At 41.6% G+C, this 23,930-nt stretch overlaps 1 protein-coding gene across 3 annotated transcripts in view; it reads right to left on the bottom strand.

Annotated features, from left to right (window-relative positions):
* Window positions 1–1,733: 1,733 nt before the first annotated feature.
* Window positions 1,734–23,930, bottom strand: part of CSMD2 (CUB and Sushi multiple domains 2) — a 909,603-nt gene continuing 887,406 nt past the window's right edge. For 2 of the 3 annotated variants that reach the window (XM_083173665.1, XM_083173667.1), the window contains 9 exons: window positions 21,975–22,086; window positions 21,029–21,208; window positions 20,293–20,358; window positions 19,659–19,820; window positions 18,551–18,663; window positions 14,862–14,949; window positions 10,486–10,621; window positions 10,119–10,295; window positions 1,734–4,879 (listed from right to left, as the gene is read on the bottom strand). In XM_083173665.1, coding sequence (XP_083029791.1) covers window positions 10,136–10,295; window positions 10,486–10,621; window positions 14,862–14,949; window positions 18,551–18,663; window positions 19,659–19,820; window positions 20,293–20,358; window positions 21,029–21,208; window positions 21,975–22,086 — 1,017 coding nt within the window. In that variant the 3' untranslated portion in view covers window positions 1,734–4,879; window positions 10,119–10,135. The remainder of the gene's footprint in view (window positions 4,880–10,118; window positions 10,296–10,485; window positions 10,622–14,861; window positions 14,950–18,550; window positions 18,664–19,658; window positions 19,821–20,292; window positions 20,359–21,028; window positions 21,209–21,974; window positions 22,087–23,930) is intronic. The other variant, XM_083173666.1, reaches the window with a different exon arrangement.

Genomic DNA, 23,930 nt, shown 5'->3' with positions numbered 1-23,930 from the left:
ACTTGAACTGTTTTGAATTCTTCCACTTGAGCAAAACTTGACTTGAGCCATGTAGTGATTGAAGTTGAAGAACCTGTGTAGTGCTGGTGATCTATAATGTAAGCAGTGCTGCATTAAAATAAAAGAATGATAATGTTAACAGAAGGGGAGGAGTGCCTCATGCTTGATAAACAGTTTTCCCCCACACTGGTAATCACTGGATTCATATCAGGTGAAGAGAAGTAATTCTGTAACATTGATGAAAACATGCCCATGGGGATATCTGCTATTTATTCTTACTGCTCAGGGCCTGCATCTATAGATGTGAAGGGCGTGCTTGCCTTTGGTATAAGTGAAGGGCATACTTATCTTTGGTATGAGTGAAGTGCGTGCTTGCCTTTGGTATAAGTGAAGTGCGTGCTTGCCTTTGGTATAAGTGAAGGGCGTGCTTGCCTTTGGTATAAGTGAAGTGCTTGCTTGCCTTTGGTATAAGTAAAGGTTGTGCTTGCCTTTGGTATAAGTGAAGTGCATACTTATCTTTGGTATAAGTGAAGTGCGTGCTTGCCTTTGGTATAAGTGAAGGGCGTGCTTGCCTTTGGTATAAGTGAAAGTCGTGCTTGCCTTTGGTATAAGTGAAGTGCGTGCTTGCCTTTGGTATAAGTGAAGGGTGTGCTTGCCTTTGGTATAAGTGAAGTGCGTGCTTGCCTTTGGTATAAGTGAAGGTCGTGCTTGCCTTTGGTATAAGTGAAGGTCGTGCTTGCCTTTGGTATAAGTGAAGGTCGTGCTTGCCTTTGGTATAAGTGAAGTGCATACTTATCTTTGGTATAAGTGAAGTGCTTACTTATCTTTGGTATAAGTGAAGTGCGTGCTTGCCTTTGGTATAAGTGAAGTGTGTGCTTGCCTATGGTATAAGTGAAGGTCGTGCTTGAATTTGGTATAAGTGAAGCGCGTGCTTGCCTTTGGTATAAGTGAAGGGCGTGCTTGCCTTTGGTATAAGTGAAGGTCGTGCTTGCCTTTGGTATAAGTGAAGTGCGTGCTTGCCTTTGGTATAAGTGAAGGTCCTGCTTGCCTTTGGTATAAGTGAAGTGCGCACTTGCCTTTGGTATAAGTGCAGTGCGCGCTTGCCTTTGGTATAAGTGAAGTGCGCGCTTGCCTTTGGTATAAGTGAAGTGCGCGCTTGCCTTTGGTATAAGTGAAGGTCGTGCTTGCCTTTGGTATAAGTGAAGTGCGTGCTTGCCTTTGGTATAAGTAAAGTGCGTGCTTGCCTTTGGTATAAGTGAAGGTCGTGCTTGCCTTTAGTATAGGTGAAGTGCTTGCTTGCCTTTGGTATAAGTGAAGTGCATACTTACAGTATCTTTGGTATAAGTGAAGTGCATACTTATCTTTGGTATAAGTGAAGGGCGTGCTTGCCTTTGGTATAAGTGAAGTGCGTGCTTGCCTTTGGCATAAGTGAAGTGCGTGCTTGCCTTTGGTATAAGTGAAGGGCGTGCTTACAGTATTTTTGGTATAAGTGAAGTGCATACTTATCTTTGGTATAAGTGAAGGGCGTGCCTGCCTTTGGTATAAGTGAAGGGTGTGCTTGCCTTTGGTATAAGTGAAGTGCATACTTATCTTTGGTATAAGTGAAGGACGTGCTTGCTTTTGGTATAAGTGAAGGGCATGCTTGCTTTTGGTATAAGTGAAGGGCGTACTTGCCTTTAGTATAGGTGAAGGACATGTTGTTCTTTGGTATACAGAACTCACAGTAGGCAGAACAATGCAAAAATTTAGATTTAATTTGTTTTCAAAATTTTAAAATAGCTTTTCAAAATCATGAAAATTAAAAGACAAATTGAACAAAAAGAAGCCTCATATACAGAGACACATAAATTAAACAGCTTATATTGCAGACAAGCCAGAGTGTGTATAGATTACATATATACAGTTATCTTCTGTAAACAAGGCATTTGTACATTTTTACATTTACAAAAAAAGCTCATCACTACCATAGGATACAATAATCCAAATAGGACATAAAGGATTTGATTTACATTTTTTTTTTCATTTCTATATTTTTTTAACTGTACAAATTCTCTTCATAAAAATATATCTCTGTACAAAATAGTCTATTTATTCTGTTTGTCCTTTCCATGGGTAGTATGTGGGTTGCAGTGGGGGAGGCCAGTAGCTGAGCAATGAGCTGGTAGCTAGTCCTGATAATGTTTGCATCTCAGACTGTAGGAGTTGGGAGAGGCCAAGGAGAAAGTAGCATTATGAGAATCCGGAACTAGGGAAGTTTACCTCCTGCATATCTGATGTTCCACAATCTGCTCAGCTGTGTTGTGCAAAGAGGATAAAGCACCAATATGACATTTTATTAATACATATTATTTACCATACTTTTGCTGCTAAATGCTGTGTTTTTGCCTGTTTAGGGTTATTATAATTATTGGAATTTGTGAAGCACAAGGAATAAAATGGCAGCTACAGAACTCCCAACATGCCACTCAATGGCCACGTCCTCTTTATATATTCATTGGTCTTTGCTGATGAACATTTTAACATCAGCCATTTTATTTTCCTCAAAAACAGGCAGAAACACCACCTCTACAGTTATAAAGGGCCTTATTCAGAGGCAGACTCAATGGCACAGTTGGATGATGCTTTTATACGGTATCTGAGTGTGTGTGTGCGTAAGTGTGAGGTAAAGGAGGTGGCTACTAAAACGTAGACATGTCACCATTATTTCAGGAGTGTGTTGAGCCAGTGGCTGTGTCTTCTAATGCAGTTTCACTGGCAGCAATGTCATGTTACTTGTGACATTGTGGGGAACCATACCGTTGCTTAGAGATCCAATGGTGTAACATATGTGCAGCCAATGGAGCATCTTTTTATGCAAGTGGCAGAACTCATCTGCGCACAAAGATGTAGCAGGGACGGGCATTGCATCTACTTCTGATTTAGGCCCAAAGTGACAATAACCTATATCTGTATGTCTTAAAACTGTTTGTGCGTGAACTAAAAAAAAATACCTTAAAATAAATATACTGTATATTGGCTACATTCAAATTGTTTTCATCTATTCATTATCTTCTTATTAAGTGCAATAAAAGATGCTACATGTGACCTGTACAGCAAATCCATGTGACACTACTGTACATACAGTCACCTGGTCGGCTGATGGTACAGTTGTCATTGGAAAGGGGTCATTGCACTAAATAAATCAGCAATGCATTGCAGGGGCACGGGGGCAGATTATGGAGTTATACACGTCATGCCAAACACAATGGAATTATTAGTGTTCTTGCCTTAGTACTGCATATTTGAGCGAACACTGTAGTTGATTTTTCTCCTTACATCCTGTGTTTCTGTAGCATGTACTTTTGATGGCTACTTTACCAGATTCAGTGGTTGTTGCTGTTACACAGTGAAACAGATGGAAATAATCATTGTTCAGTGACTGTATGTTTTGCACAAATCAGTTGTGACAGTGTTAAAACATGTTTGTACCTAGACGACATCAGGGTACATATTATATGTATGTACTCTGTGAAGTACTTTAAAAACAGAAGAGGTAGTCAATGTTTTATCATGAATAGTAGCATAGTAATACCCACCAGGCAAATTGGCAATAATATAATTGAGAAAATAAATATGTTTTTATTTTCCTAGTTAATCAATTTAAATATATTAACTTAAAAACGGTTGCGTTACTAATGACGCATGATTTCCTGATAAAGGGAATACCGGTTTTGGCAAAATATATATAGAGAGTTTGGTATACAGTATGTGAAAGGCAGAAGCCTGGTATAGGGACCTAATCATATATGACACTGTGTTACAATGTTGTGGATTTGATGTTGACTGGTAGAACATTCAAAAAGACTCGAGTTTCATTCATTGTCATTGGAAGAGGTAATTAACTACTTGCCGTGACACTGCTCCACTTAGCTGGTCTCGCTGTCAGTGGCTCACAGAAGAACATTCAAATGGTCAAACAATTAAATTGAGATGACCATAAAGCGGCTGTGTGTATTCTAAGTCAGGTAGTTGTTTCCTACAGTCTCTTACCTGTGATAACATCCTGATTTGGTAAGGGTCTGTTTCACTAACCTCTGCACAATACACCCTCAATACAACAATAATGCAGGAAAACACTGATATTAAACCCAAAGGAACCTGCAATGCATTGCTCACAAAAACTTCCCATATCCAGCTACCTCAACATAACCTTTTGAGGTAATGTGGCCAAACGTCTCTAATTTATCCATCGGAAGGTGCCAGTCTCCCTATGTGCTCAGTGACCAATAAGAAGGGTTAGTTTTGAAACAGGATAATTGGACAGCTCTCCTTCAAGTGTTGGTTGAAACCGTTGTCTGATTGAAGACTCGCACACCAACCTGGGGATTGGGGTGTAAGGCGGCGCTCCCCCTTCCCGCCAACGCCACACAGTCTGTTATGTGCTGCAGGGATCAGGCGGAGAAGAATGGAGGAAAAGCACTTTTTGGAACTGGTTCTTTGCAGAATAAAAATATGTATATGTATATATATAGATTCATTATATCCACTTCCAGCCAACGTTGCATGTATACAAGTTCACTATAAAAGCACTTGCACGGTGTCCCTGGAGGATAAGGACCTCTTGAGGTGGCAGCCCTGCCACTTGTGTTGAGACTTCCAGTTGCCAAGGCTGCATGATACTCAGATTGGTGTAGAGTAAGTTTGCCAGTCCACTGTTGGCATTGCTTTTTCTTGGAACATGGGATATTCTCCTAGTTTCTTTTGAACCCCCAGCCTGGCACACTTTGGACATCATCAAAAAATGGAGTGGCTATAGGTGGCACCGGTGATATCAGCTGCCAACTGATGATATGCAGGATGAGGGAAAGACTGGCTGGAGACTCCAAGTATACCCATTTCACTGTATAAAAAATTAAAATGTGAGAAGACTCCAAGCAAAACCTAAATACATTTTAATTAAACATTTCAGATAATAATAACTATTAATCTAAAAAGAATACATATGCACTTAAAATAAATACATTCCTAATTTCAGATTTGTCTGAAGGCTGTAACTGTCAGTATCGCTGCCTCCAGTATTTTATATGTGGGGCTGACATACATACTGTACAATACAGTACTCTTGTTCCCACAACACCTCCCACTCCCTTTCGGGTGTGGTATGGGACTCCGACAGTTGGGATCCCGACAGTCATTATCCCGACGTCGGGATCCCGACTGCCCGGAGTCAGACAGCATGGCGAGCGCAAAAAAGACCCTTGCGGGCTCGCTGCGCTCGCCACGCTGCGCTCGCCACGCTGCGGGCACGGTGGCTCGGCATTTTGACAGTTGGGATCCCGACGTCGGGTAAATGACTGTCGGGTAAATGACTGTCGGGATCCCGACTGTCGGGAACCCGTCCGGCACCCCTCCCTTTCAGTATACTAACTATGGGGCAGACGTATTAAGCCTGGAGAAGAGATAAAGTGGAGATAAAGCAGAAGGTGATAATGCACCAGCCAATCAGCTATGCTTGAAAAATTACAGTTAGGAGTTGATTAGCTGGTGCATTATCACCTTCCACTTTATGTCTTTACCAGGCTTAATATATCTGCCCCTATGGTACATAATGCCACATTACCTTCAACCATCCTGCATCATACTATTGATGCTGCATGTACGGTAATTCATCATGGGAACAAAAATGAACAAGCTACTTATAGGCTAAATGGAGTTATTGGAACAGTCACAGAAAAGGGCGACTAAGCTAGTAAAAGGTCTTGAATCAATAGAATACAAAGAAAGGTTAACCAGGCTGAATACGTTTTCACTGAAGGCTGAGATATGATTAGTATGTTCAAATACAAGATTGGGAATCATATAGAACTAGGAGATGATTTGTTCACTAACAGGCCTATACTTAGGACACGCGGGCATGTACTGAGGCGCAAGGAAAATAAATTCTGTACTGAATTAAGAAGACGTTTCGGTACTTGTGTATTATCACGGCGCCCATCGCATCGCATACCACTAAAAAAGGTATGCGATGGTATGCAATGCGATTTTCACGGGAAAAAGCCAAAATGTACAATTAAATATTGCATTGCATGCCAGGAAATGGCATGTGATGCGATCGCATTCGATTTTTAATTGTACAAGCACCCTGATGGGTGCATACAATGTTAAATGCCCCCAGAATGTTAAATGCCCCCCATTGTCAACGCTACCCCCACTATCAACACCAACCTGAAGCGTGGCGAGCGCAGCGTGCCTGCGAGGGGCGGCGGTACGCGTCCTCCGACCTTTTCATACCCCCACTATCCACGTCGGCGTGGAGTTGACTTTAGATAGTGTGAACAGCCCGAATCGTGGCGAACGCAGCGAGCCCGCAAGGGGCGGCGGTATGCGTCCTCCGACCTTTTCATACCCCCACTATCCACGTTGGCATGGAGTTGACTTTAGATAGTGTGGCGAGCCTGAAGCGTGGCGAGCACAGCGAGCCCCGTGAGGGGACGCGGAATACATGTAAAGTCATCCGCATGCCCGCACGGGGCTCGCTGCGCTTGCCATGCTTCGGGCTCAGTGAGGGGACTTGGAATACATATAAAGTCATCCGCGTCCCCTCGGTGTGCTTGCCACACTATCTAAAATCAACTCCACACCGACGTGGATAGTGGGGGTAGGACGCGTACCGCCGCCCCTCGTGGGCTTGCTGCGCTCGCCACGCTTCGGGTTGGCGTTGATAGTGGGGGTCGCGTTGACAATGGGGGTGCATTTAACATTGTAAGGACCCATCAGGGTGCTTGTACAATTAAACATTGCATCACATCGCATGCCGCTATATTGCACTACGATCAACATCGTGGACGCCGTGATAATACACAAGTACCGAGGTTTCTTTACCATTAGAGCAGGTGATGCACTCAATGCCGGTGGGGGTGGTTACAGCAACTACTGTTAATTTAAATAAAAACTAGATACATTTTGGCTACTAAGGGAATCCTATAGATATGACTTACTCAAGTCAGTAGCTACAAGTTAGATAGGTTGAACTTGATGGACTAACGTCTTTTTCAGCCTTAGTTACTATGTTACTATGTTACTGCCTACTGTTACATTACCTCCCACCACCTACCTATTAATAATACCTTTCTTACATTCTACTTACTACAGTATTCTAGCATACAGCATACTACCATAATACATCACACCACCTAGCAATTATCCACTTAAATGGTATGGTCACATGAAGCATAGGATTTGACAACAACCAGATGGGCTTTACCTGAGTCCATCCCATCTCATGCGATGTGCTACAGTATAATTCTCCATCCCCTGGTCATTTCAGTTTTAATCAGATCTGTACAAGTGTAGGGGTGATTTCGTGCTGCTGCTTTGGCCCCATGACGGTCATGAGTGCCAACAATGCTGTGAGATCCTTGAAATATCTGCTAAAAATGCCAGTGTCTCTCACAGCAACTGTTCTTTTTTTGTGCAATATTTAACAAAACTTGAATTAATTGACTTGGCTTTGTATTTATTTATACTAAAACAACGGTTGCTGTGTGTGATGCTGACAATTTTCGTGGATATTTTGAGGATCTCTCACAGCAACGTTGGCACTCAAGAGAAGAGCAACACTGTACCAGGATCCCCACACTGCCTTTTTGAATGGAGGAGTCACTCTCCGGCGGCTAAACTGCTTGTTAACAGCGGTCGCCAAGAAACTCCTTTGTGTAAAGTCAGTCACACGCATTAGTGAAGGGGAATCCTATGGGACAGTGACTGTGAGCTTCAGCACAATGGGGATAATTCAGGCCTGATTGCACGGCTGCACTTTTGCAGAGCCACTGTTTATGGAAACACTGTGCATGCATTAGGGCTGTAGTATGCATGCGCGAGGCCATCCTGTAATGAAGTCCTGCTGTACTTTTTCTATTTGCACTTTGTGAGCAAGGTGATTGACAGGAAGTAGGCATCTGGGGGTGGAAACTGGATGTTCAGTGGGAGTGTCCGGGTAAATGCTAGGCCTGATATGCCTTATTTCATCGCACTGCCGACTAAGTCTATGGCTATTCTGAGTCTGCGATGACTTGTGCCCAGTGTAAAATTCATAAGATGCTGAGCCTGTTAAGATGGGTTTTTGGACATATTCGCTCAGCTGCAAATTGAGGTGTAGCCTTACACACCCATTCGCACAGCGATTAGTATACGTTTGCCGTGCAAATTTGCAACCGTGCGATCATGTCTGAAATATCCTCAATGTCCATAGGCAGGCTGCTCCGTGAGTGCTATTGAGTGCACGCATGTGTGTTGCACGGTGCTCTTAGCTCAGAGCTCTTAGGCAGCAATTTTAGTTGTGAGGACTCCCACACATATGTTGCATGTTGTTGAGCTGATCAGCCTTCATACACCCATTAAGGCAGTGATGTAGTGGATTCTGCGAGCTTCGCAGTTTACCGAGCAGATCAGAATCCTACTGTATATCTAATCAGGGGGGATTCTGATGTGCAAATCTATGGTTAACAGGATTAACACTTCCTTACATTATACCATACCTCCCAACATATGCAGGCAGGCCGTCGGAACATCTTGCGCGTAGAAATTTTAGGGGGCGTGACCTATCAAAAAGGGGGCATGGCCTGCACCGGCGCCGCTGCCGCGAGGCCACGTTCCGTGAGCTGCTGGCTGTGCCCCCAGCCCCTCTGGCTACAAGAATAGACGCTGTGTCTATTCACGGATGACAGGTGGGACTCCCAACTCCCCCCCCCCCCCACTGATAAGCGGGACAGTTGGGAGGTATGTTATACTAATGGGCAGTGCACACGGTTCGATTTGGACATGTTTTCGAACAGTATTAACTGCCATCAATCTAGATTCGATCCTGATGCGCTGCACAGGGATTGAAATACTGTAGACCTGGAAAGTCTATTTCTGTTTCAATCTACCAGATCGAAGGCAGCAACCCCCCTATCTCCCTCCTGTTCCATTCCGGTAACATGCTGGATCCCAGTGACATCAAATAGATATTGACGGCTGCCGGAATCGAACCTTCTGTACGCCCCATAAGTATGCTACACAGAAATGGATGAATCTATGATGGGTTCAAGGCGTGCAGTAAACACGAGCCCCTTGGTGCAGGGGGTGTCCACCACGTATAACCTGGTCCCATATACTATGCTTACCTCTCTGTCGAAGTTTCAGAAATAACTGGAATAATGGCACTAATGGTGTTTTATTACAGCACGGACAGTGTAATGGTTAGCATTACTGCCTCACAGCACTGAGAGGTCATGGGTTTAATTGTCACCATGGCTCTAACTGTGCGGAGTTTGTATATTCTCCCAGTGTATTGCGTGGGTTTCCTCTGATTAATCCAGTTCCCCTCACAATCCAAATATATACTGGTAGGTTAATTAGCTCCCAACAAAATCAACCCTAGAATGAATGTATGTGCGTGATAGGGAATATAGGCATAGGGATTATAGACTGTAAGCTCTCCTGAGGCAGGTCCTAATGTGAACGGTCAAATATTCTCTGTAAAGCACTCCGGAATATGTTTGCGCTATATAAAGAGCTAGTAATAAGTAAAAATAATTAATAATGTCAATGTACACTTTTTTACTAAAATAAAAAATTTACTTGGAAAATAGCACCTGCGCTATTTGTATTATATGTGCATACACAGTAGACTTTGGCAATGGCGAAGATGAAGGGGATTTGGAGATGTACAAGGGTCTACTCCCCTCTTAACCTACATAATCTTAATACTAGCTATGATATAAACTACCATACTACATCCCACCACCCAGCTATAAACAATACTATCCTTCATATTAACTAAGCTAGGATCTACCTGTTGCCACATGAACACTCACTACCTACAGTGGTAATTGGTAATCCATCCTTACATCATTGACATTATGACAATGCTACATACTGCCATATTATCTCTTATCACTTAGCATTAAACTTACTATTCTGCATTCCATCTATGACCACCTTATTGTCCATCACCTAACTACTAGTAACACCTCAGTAACTAGCATAACTACTAGTTATGTAAAAGACTGCCTACTGTCACAGTACATCTCACTACCCAGCTGTTAGTAAGCCCTCCTTACAGCATACTAAGCACATATTGCCTACTGCCACCTTACCTGGTGAAGGGCGGGTGCTATACAGCAGTGCACACTGTGCTCACTGTAAATTCTGTCTCATTTGCCACAATTTCTGTGGGCTGCACATTTCGCTCATACATAGGATTCTCAAATGTCGCCCGGCCATTTGTGTTCTCATGTCCTGTGAAGCCATTAAATGGAACCTTCGGTCTTCTTCTGGGAAAATGATAAAATTAGTGATCGAGGAAATCGTGTTGTTCTCTACACACAAATATATATATAAACAAATCTTTAAAAAAAATTATTTTGTAAGGCGTCGGTGGTCAATTTCTTTTAAAGCAGAGATGTTCTGCTGCTATTTTCGCATTGGTTGCGCTGATTACAGAATGTAAGGATCATACTGTACCTGTGTTTGTAGAGATATAGGACGAAACCAGCAATGATGAGAGCTATAAAAGGCACAAGAATTGCAGCTGCCACAGAGCTGCTGTTGGATGGGAAGTGTCCTATGGTGTCAGGACTGTTTTCTAACAATCTCCTGTCTGTGAGAACAAGAGACAGAATAGGTTAGTCATAGACACACACATCTTTAATCAACATCAGGACTCATACACTGAGGTGGATATTCAATCCCGGGTCATGACTGTCGGGCTGCCCTGACAGCCGTGACCCCGTCCCGTTCTTGGCTGGCTCAAAATCGGCAGTCGGGGTTCAATGTCCCGCCTGCCAAATGCTAAAAGGGGGCATGGCTGCGAGCTGCGTCTGTGAGCTCAACAATCCACGGCTGTTCTCGGCAGAACGGGCCCGACTGCTTCTAAAGTTGGGCATGTTCTGGTGAGATCCCTGTTCCATGCTGTCCTCATTGGGAATAGCAGTGGGAGATTAAATACCCCCCCTAAAACTGGGTTCACATGAGGCAATTAATCGGATGATATACCGTTCAGATGCAGATCGGAAGGATATATTGGCCACATCACTCAGTGAGTACTCGCAATTATGCACTACCGCGGGTTGTTCCTTTAGCTTAATGCTCAAATAGGATGACCCAGTAAGTGATGTCATGCATGCTAAATGAGGCCAGCAACAATAGATTGTGCCGCCATCCACTACATTGTGCAGTACATATGGACGATGCAATGTTTTATGCTGTCTTTACGTACTCACATTGTTTAGTGTGTACCCAGCATAAGTTTAATTATTCTGGTTTGTTTATTACTATGATGAATGATACGAAAGTTACATTTTTTCAATTTAAATATATAAATTACAAAAGTTAGGCCAGGAGCTATGCTTGCCTCATCTTTGGAAATCTTTTCACGATTCTTATGCCATGGCTAATTGTCGAGATCTTCTCAAGCAAAGGCTAGATTGGCTAACCAGTCATAGATTAATCTGTAGTTTAATGTTGCTATTTGTAAGTAAATAAGTTGTAGACACATAGTCATACGAAGCAACAAAGTGTTTTTGCTCTTACAGTAGTGGAACCCAGTAGATTTTTCTCAAGAAGCTTCACAAACGCTAAAACCTTCCAAGTCCACTAGAATGTATGGTATAGTTACAGAAGGTGTGATCTGATACATACCATTATGTAATCTTTCGCTCCATTATGTGCTGGAGAGACCAGTGAGTGACTCAGGATTTAAAGAGCACGGTCTCTTCTCTCAAGCTGTTAGACCTGGGTGGTCTTAAGCCATCTTGCTCAAATATAAAGAACATGCAGTGTAATTCTGTCTCCTAATGGAAGGCCAAGATTATGATCTAAAACATTTCATTTCTAACTATTACTATGCTCATTTTCCTTTATTGATATTGAGCGACAAGGGATCTGCAGCAACCAATTATACAATAGGAGGAAAAGTAGAGAGTACATAAACATAGCTGCATCAGTAGACCACGCTGAATCAGGTCGGCAGAAAGCCGCAGGATTCCATACATCATATGTGGTCCTTAGCATACGATGTATCGTATGCGACCCCATTGGCTTCTATGGACTACCACTATTCTGAGATGGTTTAAAGACCCAGAGAACTCCAATTAACAACAATGTTACTGCAGCTATGAGTTAGTGCAGTGACAGCTACATTTTACAAAAGCTTGGACTCATTTAAAACTATTCGATAGTGTGTGAGATGCGATGCCTTTGTCTGCGTGTTAATGCAACGGCAACCTTTGCTGCTAATTGAAGTGGCCCAATAGTTTATAGGGTTATGTTTTTTTAAATACATACAAACAAATTATGAATATTCTGATTAAATCTGGAAGAACCTAAAACTTGAAACAGACTTCTCAATAAATGCTGATCCAATGAATAATTCAGTCCTGTGCATACACTGAAGCATTTGATAGTGTGTCAGAGATAAATATAAAATCTAAGAGCTAAATGAAACCATATGTATGGGATTTGTGCACACTTGCCACCTAAATGTGCAGCAGTCATAAAGTGGTGTGACAGACTCAAGACCTTATTCTTGTTTTGCAGGAGGGTCTGGTTTTTTGCAACTGCGCATAGTTATTTATGCGCATGTGCATCCGGTGTGTGCGATAGATTATTCACTGGGCGCTCGCACACAACAGTGTGGCCAGGGGATTATGCAAATCATCCATTCGCAGCCGTGTGGGGATTCGCGGGTTGGTGTGCGAAGGGGGGTGGCCTTCACTGCTGCTGTCTGGTGGACTCGCAAGGCTGCGAAATTCGCAGCCTTGCGAGTCAACCAGAATAAGGTCCTTGTACAACAAATGATAAAAATGTTCAGGAATGTCTATATTTACAATAAAGAACATATGTGATTAAAAGGTTGCTGGTTCCTCTACACTGCTGTGGGTTCCCAAGCTTACAGAGTGGAACAACATTGTAGCAAGAAACGTATACTGAAGCCTGCCAAGAATAGGTGGTTTCTGACCTGTACACCACTGGACTGCTGAACTTCTAATCTACACCTGTTAGAGAGTTCTGAAATAGGTGGCAATAAATGGAAGTGTATATTCAACAATATTTAAGAATTCTACCGCTAAGGTAGGAAGTCAAGTGGGCGCAAGGTTTACCCCAGGTTTGGATTATCGTGGTTATGAGCGCTCTCAATAACCACGGTACTATATAATTTCTTAAGATTCTAATGTATCTGCTCTGCACTTGTCTTTCCATTGGAGAGGGGGCTGATAGGAGGCTCAAATGCTTACTGGGAGATGTAGTTCTCCCAGCCGCTGGCTCTCTAGGGGTGTGAAACACACACACACACTGCTGATGCTGGATGAAGAAGGATAATAAATAATTCCAGTTGCTTAATCAGCCAGGACCCAGGGGTATATAATATACACATACACTCACCTGCATATAGAGAACTTTGGATGATGACAATACGTGCTTCATTTCTAAGTGATCTAAGTCAAATCTCACATGTCCTGTGTGTGTGCCCCATTAATCACTAAATATAACTTTTTGGATTTACTGATGACATAGCATTACAGAAATTGCCACTAACACTCAATTTTAAAGTACAACAGAGCTCGGTAATAAATGGTCACATTTCTGCCAGAGGAAAGATAAAGAACATTTTATTTTTGTCTTCATACATCTTTTCATGCTATTCTTTTGTGTCTTACAAAGGTTCTTGGAGCCCAGTAATGAGGACTTGCTCCGGGCCCATTGATGTCTTCAGACAGTCTTGGTCTTATGAGTATAATAGAAATAAATCTATTCTACCAATAGTGAAAAGTCATTGTGCTGTCAGGGATATGTGGCCCTAAACACCTGCTCACCCACACTGAACAGATGTACAGAGGCATATTAAATAAGTATCATGTAATGATATATAAGGTGATGCACGGTGTCTAGCCTATGTGGCCTTTCAGCAAATCTACTTATCCGTGCATTCAGAATGATGCTATGGATGGGAACAGTCCTGACTTTTATGAAGTGAAACCTTTTACTAATCCTAGTAAAATATTCCTATTCTTATGGCATACTTGCCCACATGCTCTGATGTTTCTTTTCAAGTTACATAACAGACAGAACTGAGGATAAGGGACACATGTGATAGGAGACTGTGCCTTGCACCGATTATTTAAGTTTTGCAAACCAGACACAGATTTCACATTAAAGAAAAAACTGCAATGGTCACAGAAAGAGCCTGCAGAGATGGTCTATAAGACAGCTCTTTAATGTGAACCCACTATTGGCGTAAATGTACATTAAAATATATGATGCACCCCTCTAACTCTCATCCTTCCACCAGATTCATGTAATTAATTACACATCATTGGGCATACAGCTACTCGTGACTAGCCATTGATGTGATGGAGAGCTTTGGTTATTTTCTTGTAGCACATATTTTCTTGTAGCACATATCCCTGTTTCCTCCATGGTGGGCAGAGTGATGGTATTCACACTACAGATGTAGCCTCGCTAATCATTGCTGTGCCATACGCCACTCGCAACATCCATGGCATCTGGCACGCTCCCCTCACAACTCTTGTGTATTTAATTTGAACACGTGGCTCATAGAATAGCATTGAGCAGTGCATGGCGTGGCATTGCGATTCAGCACCTTGGGTGTGACTTTGCTGCTTCTAATAGACGCTAGTGACCATATCGCAGCAACAATGGGGGCGGCACAATCTGTATTTCGGGGAGTCTCCCTGACATTCAGGAAGAATTAGCAACAATGCACTTAGGGCACATGCAAAACATATCTTAGTACGTATTCTTTTAGTGCTGTTGTACTACAGTATATCTATGATTGATGACCCAGTCCATCTGAGATCCTGCAGATCAGATAGGGTTACCTATTCTTTGAAGTCCAAACTGTCCAAATCCTTTTCCACGCACAAAGCCTTGATAAACATAAGTTCCCCCAACAGATTCAGAAGAAACCTATAGGTGAGAGTAACATGGAATAGTAATTAAACATGACAATTTTGACTGTGCCACACCAGAAATAGTCAGTAAGAATAATATACTGTATATTGGCCCTGATTCAGGATTGCTCGGTACACTGTGAAAACCTTAACCTCCAAATAATCCCCTCGTTACCATGCAGGGGATGTGTACGAGAACTCATCCCCTCACATCTCTCTGCTAGCAGGGGAAATCATTCCATGGTCACTGATCATCAAATGATTTCTCCTGCCTTCGCAAATGCGTGCGCCAAATGGTCAGGTGTCATTTTCTTACATTACATGACCATATTTAGTTCCAGCCAGAAACATTGGACATATAACTGGCGGCCCACATAACTTTGGGCACCGATCCCTGCATCAATGCTTTACAGAGCAGTGGCGCTATTTTCACATAGCATTTGCCAGATGCTAATACATGAATAGCTGGGCATAAAAGTCACCAATTTGAAAATGCCATCAGAAATACAAAGTCTTCCCAAACACTGGAAAACAGACAAATATGGACATTCAGACACATTTGCAAATCCATTTGATTAACCAATTTATCCGAACAACCCTTTGTGTCCATATTCAGGCTATTGGGAGCAAATGGCTGACTTATACAGTCGGAATTCTCCAGCTTCATTTATATTTTTATATTTTTCTGTCATTTAGAAGATACTGTGGGCAGAATGCAGCAAGCATTGCAAGCAACTTGCGATGCTTTCCACCAGTGTCCACATGCATATCGGCATCTAGTTACACCGTATGGATCTAGAATTTGGCAAAGGACAGCTCTTGTGTTAAGAGTCTATTGCATTGAAAGGACTTTTGGGTTATGACCCGGAGTACTATCTGTGCATGAGTCAAGTAATGCATACGCCGCCGGTTAGATCCCTCAAAGAAGGAATATGTGATAAAAAACCCATAGGCCGATGTGAAAATTGCATTGCCGATGTGAAAATTGCATTGCCGATGTGATAATTGCATTGCCCACCACGTCCAAGCCCACACAATGTATCGCATTCCGGGCTTGGTGCATATGGTGATGTGGCCAAACCTCCAAAAACTGCCTTTTCGGAGGTTTGGCCGCATTTTTTACTTTCATGCATTTCTCCCATTATGTTGATGCTCTCATCAGACTAGAAAACAGTATATATGGAGTGTACAGTTTCCAAAGCTGTAATCTACACCTCTATGTTATTTTGACCTGGCTAAACAAATGTATACTATGAATATTGACTTGTTGCCTATATGAACAGTACTGCATCCCATTGTGTTTTGCTTTATTAAGAAATAAGAATGCATGACATATAATTGTGATGGAAGGATTTTTATAACAAATGGATAAAGGTAGGTGGCAATCTGGCTGTACAATGCAGTTACGATATGAATGCACATGTTTTGTCTCTAGAATTAGAAACACGTATCCTGCTGCCCATCTGCTGTTAAACCTCAGAGACTATTACAATCATCTGTATTTAGAACAGCTCAATGTCTATCACAGCAGGCATTCATATTTGAGATGACAATGATGAGTTTCCTTATCATTCAATCAACTGTCTCTATTCTTACATGTCTACAACAATGAAAGGATATGCCCTGCAATCTGCTTCTGCCTTGGGATTTACAATATTACACTGTATTACATGTACATTTTTGTACATAGTTAAGGTCCCCATACATTACAGCAACTTCGCCCCTAGGAGAAGTCGCATGCAATGCCCCATTTGAGCCGCCCAGGACCATGCAGTCTTTTTGCATGCCATATGTCGCATGCAATTCCAGCCTAGCCTGCCCGGCTCTGAAGCATTCCTGCAGACTACTTCTCCAGCCAGTGTGACCTGGAGGCTCTGGTGCGATGCGCACAGGAACGTGCATAACATTGGACCTTCTGTCATTCACCTGCAATATGGGCCCTTTTCCTGTAATTGATCTCCGCAATCGCAGAGAAAGAGCCCAAATTGCAGGTAAATTGCATACTATAAGGGGGCCTTTAGTTGTTGGTGTTGCAGTGGATGATTTTGAAAATTGCTGTAATGTAATTTACAAAGCTAAATCTCACTTGAAATGCTCTTTGCGTATACATAAAATACAGTGTTAAAGAAATAGTGAGATGGCATTTAATAAGCCTGGTGGATGATAAACCTCTAGGTTAGCATCAACACACATTTAGTAGCAATTAGGGTTAATGAATGTGTGTGAGGAGTTTGCTCTTTTTGCATGCTAAGTTTTTGGACTATCAGAGCTTTAGGTGCTGTGGGCATTTTTACAGGCGTATCTATCAATATTAGTTACAAAGTATTAGCTCTGCCAGAGGCAGAACTCTGGGAGGCAATGGAGTCATCTCCCGCTGGGCTCCTGCTCCCAAGGGGGCATCTCTCCACCCCCTGGAAGTTTAAATCAGTTATTTAAAAGCCAACAATATTGCTTCTGTGGCTGAGTTCTGAAATATATATGTGTTCTCTATCTATCTATCTGAACAGAAATATATATTTTATATAAGGTTATACAGGGTTGTATGTGTGTGGGGGGCACCAATATATATATATCTTGCCTCCGGGCAACTGGAACAAACTTACGCCACTGAGCTCTGCTAATAGGCAGTGTGGGGTACCTGGTTGCAGCATCACAAATACGGTCACACGTTCAGATGAGAACCACATTGAGAGGGTTTGTTGTTGGCTTGTGTTGTCAGAAAACAGTAGCATTGGTTGTCTTGCTGTAGGTTTGAGGTGCTCTCTCTAAACAATACATGGGTTAGGCTGATTCTATCCCACTGGGGACAGCAGCGTCACTGGTCCATGTTAGCATCTTGTATGGAAAGGAAGTTTGGATACCTTATGTCAGAGTTTGTTGAACTCCACCATTACAACCCAGCCTTTAAGGATAGGATATCAGATGATTAAATCAGATTGACTGAGGTACTGTTCTAATTAAGTTATTTGTGCTTAAGAATTGACAACCTTCAAACCTGGAATCTAATATCAGTATTTGGATAACTCTGCATTAGGCTGGCCCCATCTACGAAGGCAAATTACATTATTGGCTGGGTGTAGAATCGATTTATGACTTTCATTAAAACATAATGAATGTAGGGCATTCTCTCTATGCCTACGTATCTTCCCCCTTTTAGAAATAAATAAAGCAAAACCTTTTCCCCATTAATACTGTATGTCTCTAAGGCCCATTTTCAATCTTGGATTCATGCTCCGCTCAACAGATATTCTACAGGCGGAACTCAATTTTACAGCTGTTGAGTGATGTAAAGTGGGCATGTTGGCAAAAACAGTCGCAGATTATTGAAAAACGGGCGTGAATTCGACAATCCCCAGCTGTTTCCGACAAAACAGATCCGACTTGTTTTAAAGTTGGATCTGTTTTGTCGGAAACTGCCTTTAATGCTGTCGGAAATGGCCAAGATTGAATAACCCCCTCCCCCCTTCCCTAAATCTTTATTTTACACAAGTTTATATTGTTTTTACCTGTGCATAAATGTGGGCTGACATCAGCCGACAGAGTGTATGTCTCTAAGAATATATGATGATCCATTAATGTAGTATCAACAAATTTAGTATCAACAGATTGAGACTTACATGGCCATCCAAAGCCCAGCTATCTATCTTGAACTTCTCCATGACAATGTCTTTTGGTCCCCGGATCTGATATGCCTGAAGAAGGAGGTGAAATTCTTCCTTTTTGTAAATACCTGTGATAAATAAAGAAGACATTTTGAGAATGCTATACTTTCCTAAATGACATGTCTACAAAATATATTGGAATATATTTTACTAATAGGACAAAAAGTTTCCATACAAAATACATTAATTAGCATATAATCGATATGATTCTACATCTGTTCTATAATATACATAAAACACTGAACTTGTATGCTGAAAATGTGCCTTTACAGCGGTATTTGAATTATACATTTTTGGAGCGGGGAAGGGAGATACCTCACTCTTAAAGGTTTTTCTGTTGCACTTGTTACTCACATTTTGCATTGTATGTTTCTTGTAATTTGTAGGGTGATCACTGTGCAGTGCCATATGAGCATACAGTATACAGGATACTGTAGTAGCAGCAGCCCAAACTTAAATCCCCCCCACTGCAGGGAGACCCTAACTCTAGTTACCCTAGTGCCAACCTAATCCCCATAACCTGCCACCACATCCTCCCGCCCCACAGTCTAACCATAACACCCCCTTGTATGTGCCCTAAACCTAACCTCCCGGCTGCTTATCCCTAACCTTCCCCTCCACACAGCCTTAACCAGGAGTTCCCACATTAGTGTCTAAACCTAAACTGGCATCCTGATGTTTATGAAGTTCCAGCGCAATGACGGCGTTGGTATACTGAATGCCGGCATCCTGACCGCATACCACAAACACACACAAACACACACACATATATATATATATATATATATATATATATATAAACACAGATACACACACTAATCAACAATACCATGTCCAGAGACAGACATTCACATTTTAGGTAAGCGCCCTTTCCCCACTAACAGCTATCACTGCTGCAACAGAGATAGAAAAGTCAGCGGAGGAGAACCCTGCAGCAAGAAATGTATTGGGAGGGGAGCTGATAGGACTCTTGTGCATTTTTTCTAGTACATAATATACATTTTGTGGTCTAGAATGTATTCAAGTTATGAAGATTGGGCTGTCTTCAGGGTTTTAGGCTTACCTGATACTTGCAGTTCTACCCCACTGTGATCAATCATGGTGGCATTAACTTTACTGTTTCCAACCTCATAACTGGTGACCGTGAGCATTGCTGGCTGTTTCCTTCCTTGATATTCATAAGATCCTTTCCAAAGAGAGTCCTTGGCAAAGACATCAGCAGGAACTGTAATAGTAACATTATAATTAGTGTACAGTGTTCTTGCTATAACTACTTTCAATATAATGACAGCTATAAATACATATTTAGATATTTTCTGAAACTGAAAACCATTCTAAACCCACAAACATGATATGCTGCTTCCGCCAGGAGTGCATTCCGTCTTCATGCTACATTATTGTTCTTGACATTTTACTATGTTGACCTTTTATTACTTTGATTTCAATGAAAGGAGATGTCTGGATGTGAACATTTATTTCCATCTAAACCTTCATCAAAATACTAGTGGGATGACATACTTACAGTATACCATGAAGTTAAAGATTACCAAGAATTTAATTACAAATAAGCTACATTAAATCATATAATAGTGTTCTCAGTCAGTCTATGAGTATTAGGACATAAGTACTGAGCATCATGAGAATGTCAACAAATCAGTTATCAGTTTTACAGCCCAGCAGGTAAACAAAGCTCTTACCGGATATTTTTTGGATGGGAGGATCTTTAACTGGGAAAATAGGCTTTCCACTGGGTCTGGCATCAGCTGGAAAAGAACATTACTGGTGAGGTAAGGCTGCAGTGCATCAGACACAGATCTGTAAGTTATCTCTATACTTGGCTCATGCTGTAAGTTACATATCAGTGCTGTGCAAAGGCTAACAATTAATGTACCTCTATGTTAGGAGAACACATAGGACTTCCAAATTCCACTACATCAAGAAACTGTTAGTGAACCATTATAAATAGGGCAACATTTGTGTTTGTTCATTGTAAAATGAAAGATTCAGTAAACATTGTGGCAGATGAAAATGGTCTATGTTCTGTTCCATAAAAGTGAATGCATACAATAATAAAAAAGATAAGTAAAGACATCCACCTCCATTAACACTGCCTATATCCAGCGTAAGCAGTGCATCCCCACAAATTGCAGTCCTAATGTCAAAGCATTGTGCCATGGCATATAATATATAGAGACCCATCAAACTATATATCCTCACAGTGGTAGCCCAGGCTGTAAATTCAACCATTAATCACCCATGAAAAACTATCACTGCCATTCTCAGGAATAGGGTGCTAATAAGAAAATACTTGTAGCTCTGTTATTGGTCGAAGTCCAAAGACTGCATTTCTTATTCTTCTATTCTTCTAGCTACCAAATCAAGAACAAAGCTTGGGTAGGAAGTACTGTAGCATGCCAATAGGTGCCCTCTTACCCTGACACACAGGAGGCTTTCCTGTCCAGCTCCCATCCACCCTGCAGGTTCTATGCTCAGATCCCCCGGTCAGGTAAAACCCAGTTTGGCAAGTGTAGATCAATGTGTAGCCCAAAGATGGTAGGTCTATTGCTCCAACATTGGCATGAGGGGGTGTCTCAGGCTGTCGGCAGTTATGGGCTGTAGAAAATAGAAGATACACAAATGTCAATAAACATTCACTTACAAATGTGCACTCATACACTTAGCATCTATCAGACATAAGGTCTAGTGTACCATATTTTCCTTTTGTGTCAGATGCAGTAAAACACAATTTGCAGTGTACTAGAGATGCTAGGCTGAGGTGGCAAAGGCAGCACAATGGATCCTGATTCCTGCCAGGGGAAAAGCTACAGCGACTGCATCATAGCACTTCCTAAACATAAGCGGTTTCAGTCAGACACAGATGAAAGCTAACAAAGTAGTTTTTGATCTTCCCGTTTTTTATCTTTGTGAATAAGATGGACGTATTCAGCAAGAAAGATGCAGAGTTAGCCAGGACCTGGTGCACTGAGAGGGGATGTTTGGCGTGACTGAAGCCCTAGTGTATGAGGACACATCGGTAAATCTTTTGTATTTTTAACTAAAAACTGATTAGAGATTACATTAAGCATTCACACCAAGCAAATGGTTTAATCATCTTATTTGGCTTATTAGCTTTCTCTTCTTAGTAGAGAACTTAAGGTAATTGATCACTTCCAATTCCACATCAGGGCCATATTTATTATTTTCCTTACCACCACCATGTGCCACCAGGACCAGACCACCTAATGCTGTTTCATCTAAAGCTAATTTCCTTATAAGTATTATTTAATGTATGTATTATCACATTTACTAAACAGTCAAACAAGTTATTAAGCATACCATTTCTAATTTGGGAAAATCAACAATTTTATTCAGAACTTACGAATGCACTCTGGTTGCACCCCACTCCAAGTCAAATTTGGGAGGCAGGTCCGTGTGGTGGATCCCTGTAGGAGGTATCCCTTTTGACACTTAAATTGTACTATACTGCTAACCTACATTTATGAGGAGATAGAGGGTGAGGAAAAGAGAGAGGGGTAGAAAAAGAGAGATGAACAGGCAATGTTCCATGTATGAATTGCTTGAAACATAGTTCACATCATGTTATATCATTACAACGCAGACCTGTACTGTCTGGAAATGAAAGTGTTTTAATCTGTATGAAAGATAACTTTTAAAGCTTTTTTTAACCACTTTCTTAGTATGGGCATTAAAAAGGCTCAATATATTGTGGCAGTCCAGTCTGGATGCCACCCTGGGTGTGTGCAGAACAGGGCACAGTTGTTTAGTTTCCCCAGGCCAAAACTACCTGGGTTTAGGACTAAGAACCTGCAATTTTATACCTGAGATCCTATCCATGCAGATCCAGTCCAGGTGTTGGATCAAGTACTTCCAGCAATCAGGCCCATGTGTCACACTTTCTTTAAGTTCGTTAGTGCAGGCGCTCAGGGCTTCTGACGCCAGCAAGTGGCCAGGTGGGCCAGGGAGCCTGTAATTGTGTATGCTGTTTGTGGACCGGTGCCTGGTTAAGGTACATGGTAAGTGGTCATGTGCTGTGAAAGTCTTGTCTGTTGGAAGGTAGTTTATTACAATATTATTAATATTATTATTATCAGCAGCACCTGTATCAAGAATAAAAATGTACCTTCATCTCCAAGCCCCCAATTGTCCCAATTTAACCTAAGCCACAAATTCCATGTGGCTCCTCTCAGATGTGTGCATTAGGTGGCTGCCGGTTGCACTGTCCTAGTTGCAGCCATAAATTCGGGTTATGTTCTTACTTTGCTGAGCATGCACATAGGAATCATCACTCTAGTGCAGAGCTGTAATAATATTGACCTCACAAATGTTCTGTTTCTTAAATAACGCCTAATGGGTTAATATAATATTATTATGTTGCATACAGAGATAATCACCATGGTCTTCTTAAAGCTACAGTGTTTACATTACACACCATTTCCATTTTAAATCTCATACATCTTTAATTTCCAGATTGCTCGGGTCAGAGGACATATTGATCAGTAATACATAGTTCATGCAGTAAAGATGCTGTGTCAATGGTTTAATCAATTCCTCATTTGATGCCTACAGCAGAACACATCCCCCAACTCTAGAGGTAGCTCATACAGACTGCTGCTTTCTCTCTCCTCCCAGCAAGGAGCGTTTGCAGCAAGTGCGTTATAGGATTCTACAGATCAGTTTCTCCCAGGCGATTACTCGTACTCTTTGAGATCTGTATGCTACCCGGCATAAAGAATCCAACATTTTTGATAGGAAATATTATTTATCTTTATCTGCTCCTACAGTAGAGGATATGACATTGTTATTTTGTAAGAAGATAGCTAGTGGTGCATCCACTTGCTAACTATTACCACACAATAGGAAAATCCTTGATGAAGAAATAATGTTGATTCAGAGATTTCTGTAAAATCCATATTTACGCTAAATTCTGATGTTTTCAGAACTGTGCATGCACAGGAGCCGACACTGCGCATATGCAGAACTGGGAGCCAACAGGGAGGTCTTAGGACCCAGTAGCAGATCAATGAAGCCAACAGAGGGTGTCTGGATATTTAAGATGCCTTCTGTTGCATAATTTCACAATGCCACTGCAAAGATGCATCAGTTGTGCTATTAGCATCCATTTCTGAATCAGCTCCAATGTCAATAATTAAACCCCCATCCACTAAAAAAAACCATTCCCATTGTTTTCCTTGTTTCCATCAATATTATTGTGTTGACCTTTTGTTGCAGTGTCCAGGGATTTTCATATACTGTAACTGATTGATTCTCTACCTGAGTTTCTGTCTTTACAGTTAAGCTCTGCACTAACTAATTT

Source organism: Crinia signifera, chromosome 2, assembly GCF_055691185.1.
Source record: "Crinia signifera chromosome 2, ASM5569118v1, whole genome shotgun sequence".
Lineage (NCBI taxonomy): Eukaryota > Metazoa > Chordata > Amphibia > Anura > Myobatrachidae > Crinia > Crinia signifera.
The sequence above is the reverse complement of the archived record's forward strand: the minus strand, read 5'-3'. Positions and strand labels throughout refer to the sequence as shown.